The 8,737-nt window shown below is 42.9% G+C and overlaps 1 protein-coding gene across 1 annotated transcript; it reads left to right on the forward strand.

Annotated features, from left to right (window-relative positions):
* The first annotated feature begins 670 nt into the window (after positions 1 to 670).
* On the forward strand, positions 671 to 4,586 carry RAD1 (RAD1 checkpoint DNA exonuclease). Its single transcript, XM_050329841.1, has 5 exons — positions 671 to 706; positions 1,457 to 1,565; positions 2,230 to 2,488; positions 2,831 to 2,929; positions 3,226 to 4,586. Exons 1-5 carry the CDS (start codon positions 671 to 673, stop codon positions 3,407 to 3,409), a joined length of 687 nt encoding a protein of 228 aa, XP_050185798.1. The 3' UTR covers positions 3,410 to 4,586.
* Positions 4,587 to 8,737: the final 4,151 nt, after the last annotated feature.

Below are 8,737 nucleotides of genomic sequence, written 5' to 3' on the forward strand. Positions count from 1 at the left end.
AGTTCTGGGCTCCTCAGTACAGGAAAGACGAGGAACCGCTGGAGAGGGTGCAGCGGAGGCCACAGAGATACTTAAAGGTCTGGTGCATCTCTCGTATGAGGAGAGACTGCGGGAGCTGAGCCTGTTTAGGGAAGAGAAAGCTGAGAAGAGATCTCATTAATGCATATAAATATTTCAAAGGAGGGTGGTGCCAGACTCTTTCCAGTGGTGCCTAGCAACAGGACGAGGAGCAGTGGCCATAAACTAAAACACAAGGAGTTCCACCTCAACATGGGGAAGAACTTTTTTACACTGAGGGTGGCAGAGCACTGAAACAGTTGCCCAGGGGATCGTGGAGTCTCCCTCTCTGGAGACATTCAAGACCCCCCTGGACGTGTTCTTTGTCACCTGAGTAGGTGACCCTGCCTTTGCTGAGGTCGCTGAGATCCAGCGATCCCTTCCAACCCTAAGAATGCTGTGATTCTGTGTTTACCTACAGAGGAGGGGAGACTTTGCAGAACTGTGGTGCAGGGGCAGGACCTGGCATGGAGGAAGGGCCACAGTGAGGCTGCTGTGGTTTTTGTGGTATCTGTGCTGCCGAAAGGCCAACCCCTGTGCCTGGTGTGTTCCTGCACACTTGCCAGCACGCTGGGCTGACACCCTTTTTAATGTGTTGGCACCTGCCAGGCCCATGGCTCCTTCTGACCATGCTGTGCACAAGCAACTTGTCAGATTATCCATCTTTAAGTGGTTTTATTATGTCTCATCCCAAAGACAAAAAGGTTTATGTCAGCTATGAAAGAGAGCAGAGATTCATAGGTACTCATCTGAAGTTACCAGCTGGGCTAAGATGGTTGTGCTGTGCTCAGTGTGCTCCAGGATGGGGTTTGCCCTCTGGGTGGCCAATAAAATACGTAACTGCTTTTCCAAAAGCAGCTCATGTCACCCTGCTTTATTTCTGAGATACTCTGTTCCTGCAGGGGCTACAAAGCAGTGAGTGCCAGTGGCAAATGGGAATGTGTAGAGCAGCTTACCCCCATTAGGCTACTCAAAAGCAGGGTTCAGCACGTATTTCAGTGTGATGAACTCAGTGTTCTGTTCTTAGATTCTTTTATTATTTGAAATGTTTGTTCATGCTTTGAGTGAAGAAAAGTAAGTATTATTTCTGGAGAGGGTAACACATTGTATAGTTCCATGAATGTTTCCAGCTCCAGAAATAGGCAGCTTTAGGCTTTAAGGTTTGTAGCTTGTTTTTAAAGCATAAAAGACAAGTGTTTGGGTTTTCATGATTGTGCTCTGCTACCTTGTTTTGACTGTGACCTGATTGTATTTTGAGGATGAAGATCCTTTTTACTATAATTGAGCCTGTGTTGAGTGGCACTGATTTCTGAAAGTGAAAGCTCTGAATTTAAGGAAATAAGTGAAAAATGTCAAATAATTACAGAAACATCCCATTTTTCATCTCTTTAACTTACAGGCTGAAATTTTTCAGGAATTTGCTGTTCAGGAGGAATCAGTGATGTTCCGGATCAATTTGTCTGTTCTTCTTGACTGCCTGACCATTTTTGGCACCAGCTCTTTGCCAGGTGTGGTGTATTTCCTGTGAATACTTGCAAGGCTGTGTGGGTGCTGCTGGCTGCACTGTGTGCTCAGGTGGAGTGGAGTGATACCATGGCAGTTCCTCGGGCAGTTCTGCCCTTGCAGCTGTGCATTGAACTCCACGTTTCTCTACCGTTTTGGTTGTGAATGACCTAAAGACCTGAATGGAGTGTACAAAAGGGCACAGTGATTTTGGGAAACCAGATATTTAGGGGGCGATTGTGTTGCAAAGGGAGGTTGTGACTGCAATGCAAGCTAAGCTGCATTAACTTCAGTTCAGGTTGCACAAATTACAGTAGTAGTAGAGCAACATGATGTGAGCCACAGAGCCTCAGGACCATGAAGAATTTTCCAGTTCCTCTGAATTATTTGTAGCATATACATCTTCATTGTCACAGGTAGCATTAACCTGCTTGGTAGATTAAATGCTTTGGATTTGAACTGTCTACACACAAACCATTTTGTTTCGCTGCATAACACTTCGGACTTTGTCTAGGAGGCTGCACTAAGTCGTGTAATGTATGTATTGGAGGCTGGATGCTGAATCAAATTGATCTGTGCCCCATGTGCCAGTAAAATGTGAATTTTCTAAAGTGGTCAAATGCACTAGCTTTGCTCTCTGCAGAATGTATATTTCATTCTCTTTCTCAGGAACGTCAACGGCCCTTAGGATGTGTTACCGTGGCTATGGTTATCCCCTGATGCTGTTCTTGGAGGAAGGAGGAGTAGTGACAGTGTGCAAAATTAACACTCAAGAACCTGAGGAGTTGTTGGATTTTGATTTCTGCAGTACAAAGGTTGTTAATAAAATCATCCTGCAGTCAGAGGGGCTACGAGAAGCATTTGCTGAACTGGATATGACCAGTGAAGTTCTGCAGATTACCATGTCTCCAGATAAACCCTATTTCAGGTACTGGAAACTGTGCTTTCAACTCAAATGTTCCTACTTGGCCTCCACTGGTGAGGACTGGAAGTTCTCAGGGTAGAGAGGAGGGAACTGTTTTGGGATACTGCTTCATTTCAGGAAGAATTGTAATGAATATAGCAAATGTATGTAATCTAATGAACATAGTAAACAGTTCTCAACTTGGTAGATGTGAAAATGGTTTGGCCATGTTAGTATTTTTAATTAAAGGGAAGCAGGCAGCTGTGTTTTGTGAGAGAGGCATTGGGATATGCACAGTGACTGCTTCTGATGGGTTTTTAGAGAGCTGTGAGCCGGTATTTTGAGGTGGTGCTTTTTGTCTTCCAGGTTATCCACTTTTGGAAATGCTGGAAGTGCACATCTGGACTATCCTAAGGACTCTGATTTGATGGAAGCATTCCACTGTAACCAGACTCAGACAAACAGGTTAGGAAGTCTGTAACTCATATGCCCTCTGTGCCATGTCATGTGTTCTTGATGGGAGTTTAAAAACTGTTCTTGCATTTCTGTAACACTTCACTAGTATGGGGAAATACTTCCTATCTGATAAAAGTCTGTGTCTGTAATGAAAAACTAAGTGTTAACAATATCAGTCTGATGTTGTTACCAGGTAAAGACCAAATAAGTATGTTGATTTTTATTTATTCTATGGCATTGTTTGGAAGTAATGTTTCAGCTGTTTCAATGTATTTTTTTCAGATTATTTTCTTTTTCCCCTGTAGGTACAAGATTTCTTTGCTTAAACCGTCTACAAAGGCACTGGCTTTATCTTGTAAAGTGTCCATTCGAACAGATGCTCAAGGCTTTCTGTCACTTCAGTATATGATCAGGAATGAAGATGGGCAGATCTGTTTTGTGGAATACTATTGTTGCCCTGATGAGAATATTACTGAAGCAGAACTGTAGGTGTATGTGCTGGCATCTGTAATATATTTTTTGTTATATAAAATAGTATATTTTTTTTACAAATTAAATGAAAGCTGTAAAGATTGATAGACTTAATATTGTCCCTTTTTTTAACTCTGGAATAAGAGATCTGAAGACTTGAATTTTCTTGCCTTGCATTTCTTGACCTTGACTCAAAAAAACTGACTCTGAAAAAGCAAAAAGTGGAGTTGATCTCCTGTAGACACTGGTTGCAGCACAGATGTTAAAGTAGTGTTTGTATAATACATTGCTGCTTTTTACAGTGTTCTCCAAGAATATTTGTTTCTGTTTTGTTTTTTGTCTTTGGCTTGCAGTGAGCAATTAGACAAGGGAAAATCTGAATACTAGCTGTATATCAGGCAGTTAACTTTCAGTGACTTAAAAACAAATTTGTCTTGAAAGAGGATAGGTAACATTTTCAAGCTGATTTCTTAATAGCAGCAGGTGGTTTCTTTCTGGCAAATGCTGACCTGTTTTGTCAGTGAAGCCACTAGGCTTCTCCTCTTGATTAATTCTTAATATAACTCAATTCCTTGGAAGTTTATCTGATACCAATTTACCATTTTGTCTGCAGTATTGCTGTTAAATTGGTAAATGGATACAGAAGCCAGGATTTACTTACTCATTACTCACAACTGTTCTGGCAACATCACTGTTTATTGGATCAGTGATTCATTACACATCTGCAAGAATGCTGCTGCTGAGGTGTTTCTGTATGTACATGACCCTGTCCTACCCTACTACTCTCTAATTCTGCGGTTAAAAACCATAAGAAGAGAGAAAAGTTTCGTATTTAAAATTATGAAATTTGTTCACCTTCTCAATAGCCTTTTTCAGCAACAGAAGGCACTCCTAAACTGGAGTTTCTACAGCCTCAGACTGTGGTCAAGTTTTGTTGTTTGCCAGATGAGGTCCTGCTTTGCACCTATGGAAAACAGTACGTTTGTATCTCACCAAGTGGATTGCTCCACAATTCAACAGAACCCAAGTCCTTTGAGATTAATTTGAGTTTAAAGTACTTCTGTTTACCATTTTTCACATCTTCCTTATGTCAGCAAGAGTATACTTTCAGAGTGCACAGTGTTAGCAGCTCAGTTTTGTTGTCTTCCATGCCAATCTTCTGTTTATTGCAATAAATTTTACATTTGAAAAACAATTACAAATTTTTGAACTCCAGGGCGGATAAAGATACCTGATAGTATTTGAAGTTACTCTTAACTTCGTTTGGTTTTGGTTTTTTTCTAAACTAAACTATTCAGTGTAGGTGAACTTCCTTTTGACTTACTGTTTGAATTTTTTCAGTGAAAAAAAGTTATGCTGTCATTGGGAATTATTAATATTATCCCTGACTACAGATGTTAAGAATGATTTACATAATCTCTGGGCAGCAGGATAAAAATAAAGCAGTCCACACTGCTTCCTTAGTGTGTTGGCAGAGGTTTTGCTCTGGGTCCTTTTTTTCTTACCCCCTACACAATTACTATAAATTGAGAGAAGGTTTATGCAGACAAAAGAGATCCGATTGGGGAGAATAATATTAAGTTTTATTACTAGCAAGATAAAAACTGAAGGACTACATCTACAATAATTCTAATTAGGTAAAAGTACTGTGTATTTACAGAAATACTCCTCCCCACTTTGTATCAGTCCGGGAGGAGAAGCAGTCTCATTCTCCATTTTCGGAGCTCCGGGTCTTTTCAATAACTCTGCAGCACTCAAAAGCTCTTCTTTTGTTATCTCTAGGACAGCAACTCCAATTCATCGCAGCTGGAACTGTTTCTCTATCTCTCTGTCTTCTATGTCGGCCTCAGGGCTGGGCCTACCCCTGTCCTGGGCTAAGACCGGAGGCTGGGGGATTACCCAGGCCCTGAAGGGTCTTCCATGGACTGCAAGGGGACACTTGCCTACCATGGATCTTCACCAAAGTCACAGGGGATAATGGCTTTTGAGTCCACCCCTGTTTCCTGTGGGGTCCCTTCCCACGAGAGAACAGTCCTTAATAGATTTCTCCGACGTGAGTCCGTCTCTCGGACAACAGGTCTTCCATTCTCTGCTGTCTCTCAGGGTCACAAATTTAGCTGCACCAGCATGGATCCTTCACAGGGATCCCAACATCCTACTTAAGCTGTTCTGCTCCAGCATAGGTCTCCCTCAGGGTCACAAATCTCCAGCAGGACTCAGCCTTGCCTCAGATCTCTCATAAAGTCTCAGCCTCCTCGTGCATGAACTTACTCCAGTGTAGGCTCCTCCACGAGCAGCATGGGGGTCTCCTCAGCCCAACAAACTTCCACAAGTGGCAGGGTTTTATTTTTCAGTCTTTTCCATGCTGAAGGGAGAGAGAGAGAGAGAGAGAAAGAGAGGGGGAAGAAGCAGCCCCCACTTTGAACTTCTCTCTCCTGCTACTGCTGCCTTTGACCTTGAAAGCTGTGCTCTCTCTCTCTCTCTCTCTCTGGAATTCCTTTTGCAGCACGTCTTGTCCAGGTTCTTCTCTAAAGTTTTTTTTTTCCTCTGCTCTCTTACAGGAGAAAAAAGGGGGCTTTCAGTGCGGCACTTGCCCCCTGGCCCAGGGCTGGGGGAGGAGGGAGGCCTGGCCCCCACCTGGGGCCTGACACCACTCCCTACATGGCTACCAATTTCAACTGCACAACAAGTTTCTCTTTCATTTTCTTAAAAATGTCATTGGCAGAGGCATTACTGAAACTTTTGATTGGATTTTTATCCAGAAATCCACCTGGACAAAGCCATCCTCAGCCCCAGGGGCTGGCTGGTGGGCAAAACCACAACATGTGATTTATTTCAGAGTATCCAGGTTCCTTGTATTGTGTTCAGAGATGTAGCATTTGTATTTTTGTGTGATTGCCTACAGATTGTGGCGATTGAGGGCATGGACTCCATTCTGGTGCAAAACAAAGACCTTTATTTTTACAATGCACATACCTGTATACCCTAGGCAGAATAATTTGGGATTGTTTGCTTATGCTTACATAATTCAGGAAGTGCCTTAGATACAAATAGCTACAGTCCATAGCAGCCATGGGCCTTCCTGCATGGTTCCTGTTTCTTCTTCTCCTGTTCCCACAGAAAGCTCTTCTCTTGTTCACTGTTCCCAGGGCTTTCTGCCAACCAGTGCAACAATGTCTATTGCCCTGGGACTGAGGGACATGACACTGCCCACCTCCGTAACAGATGTACCGTAATACTTCCAATGATTTCTTATATAATCTACCAACAGTGATCATGGAAGTAAAGTTCTAAGAAGTTAGAACACCACAGAATACCAGAAAGTAACTGTTGGATTTCATAAATATTAGGTATTACAGACTTGCCTGGTTTGTGCAGGACTTAATGTCTTTACTCCAGAGTGGGCTGAGTCTGGGCCTAGACTCACATAGGTGGAGAGGTGCTTGTGCACCTTGTGCTTTCATGGATATGGTTCTAGGGAACAAAAACATGGGAATTCTGGGCTTCAGCCTCGGTGCTGTATGGCAGCGAGTGGATTTGGGATCCATCTGTGATGGATTCTTTTACATCTCTGCCTTCAAACAGTAAAATAAAAAGGCTGGAGAGGAAAATGACTGGAAAGGCACTGCATCCTTTTGACCTTGGAAGTTACTGACATTCTGCAGACCCCCACTGTTGGATTAGGTTTAAATTCCTGCCACACTTTGCACAAGAGCCAGAACTCAGGTTAGTTTAGTACTTTTTCTCTCTGCTGTTTGACAAGTCTCTTCCCCTTGCAGACTCCGGGAAACCTGCAGCAGAGGAAATGTTTATTCCATGTTTTTTTTGTTTTAGTGGTATCAGAGGACAGACTTGCCATAACTCAGATTTTGCCCACCTGCTCTCTTATAAAATGGTACATGTAAATACTCAGTGGTGTAAAGTAAACCCGTTCCTGGGGTGGGAACTGTAACCAGCGTCTCCTACTCAGGTTCAATTTAGCTGTGGTAGGAGCTGCTGGGCGGCTCTGATGGGGCAGCACTGGGGCTGTGGGCATCCCAGATCCAGGGGCCACAAAACAAAGTACTCTGATTCATGCTTTTCAGAGTAAGAACTGACCTCAGGTCCTCAAGAAGGCATTTCTTTGATTCTACCAGAAAACAACTAGGAAGCCTTGAGTCCCCACCAGACTGTAGAGATACCAGAAGTTGAAAAAATGCCTTTGGCTCCTGATCCTGACAGTCTTTATGCAACAGAACATCGACAATGCCAGTGCTGATGTTATCTCCTGCCTCCCAGCACAAGAGTTCTTGTATCTTCTTGGCTTTCTACAACCATTTGAGTCTGTAAAGCCTGTTGAGCAACTCCCCAAAAGGAATTGAGTTCTATACCTCTGTTTCAAAGTTATGGAAAGAAGTAGTTGTTTAATACTTAGTTATGCATGGATTTATAAGGAAACAATATTCTTATATTCTTGATGAGACGGGTCTTTAGTTGGTCAGTGGAGCAACTGGAAAAGCTGAGATAAATTGTTTCCTGTAAGTGTATGTTTTTAAGTTCATTTTGTAGCACCTTGTAAACCCCTAAGAATCCAGCAGGTGGGTCTTTTACCAAAATAAATATGTAGAAACTGTGTAAGTAATTATAGCAGTGCTAAACAGTGCTTTTGCTGATAGGACACTAACATTAAACTGAGCAAATATGGAATTATTTTTAAAATGGAGCTACTACAGAATAGACACTTGATGCCTTCCTGTTGAGACAGAAGCTCATTTTGATGTGAATCTGTCTTTGAGGGGGGCCAGGACTGCTTAGGTATAAATGGAAGCAACAACAGGTAGGTTCAACCTCTTTCTACCCTCCTTCTGTCCCTACCTGGGCTCTAAGGAGGCACAGGGCAGTGCATCAGCATTGCTGCAGCTTATTAATTGTGAGGGCTCTTCAAGGGAGGGGGTGTTGGAGGGAAATGTAATCTGGTGTCCCAAATGTAATCAACTCTGAGCTCTTTGTGGAGTTAATAGACTCTCACAGGAGTGAGAAGTGGGCTTGAATACCTACCAGAGGTGTGAACGTCAACATGTGCAAGTATCCTGGAGAACTGCACCCAAAGGAAGTCTAGAAAGAGCTGAACTGCCCAGGAAAAGCTCCCCTTTTGTTAAACTGTTGAAAATCTGGGCAGAGGGATGATGGAAATTTCACTCCCACTACCTCAGTATTTGAGGTAAAGTAGTGGGTTGGGGTGTAGGGGATTTCTGTGTGTGTGTGTCTGGGTGTGGATTAAAAATTTCCATGGAGAATTGAACAGTCTCCTACCTTTCCAGCTCAGGTGGGACTATGGGGTTGACCAAAAGTGAGCAAGTGAGCAAA

The sequence above is a fragment of the Myiozetetes cayanensis genome, unplaced genomic scaffold, assembly GCF_022539395.1.
Source record: "Myiozetetes cayanensis isolate MyiCay16 unplaced genomic scaffold, myiCay2020 scf4, whole genome shotgun sequence".
Classification (NCBI taxonomy): domain Eukaryota; kingdom Metazoa; phylum Chordata; class Aves; order Passeriformes; family Tyrannidae; genus Myiozetetes; species Myiozetetes cayanensis.

Excerpts from the sequence above, each read along its gene's own strand:
- RAD1 (XM_050329841.1), top strand. The coding sequence starts at position 671 with ATGGCTCCTTCTGACCATGCTGTGCACAAGCAACTT. Across the intron at positions 707-1,456 it reads ATGCTGTGCACAAGCAACTT|GCTGAAATTTTTCAGGAATT; the intron begins GTCAGATTATCC and ends TTTAACTTACAG. Across the intron at positions 2,489-2,830 it reads CCAGATAAACCCTATTTCAG|GTTATCCACTTTTGGAAATG; the intron begins GTACTGGAAACT and ends TTTGTCTTCCAG.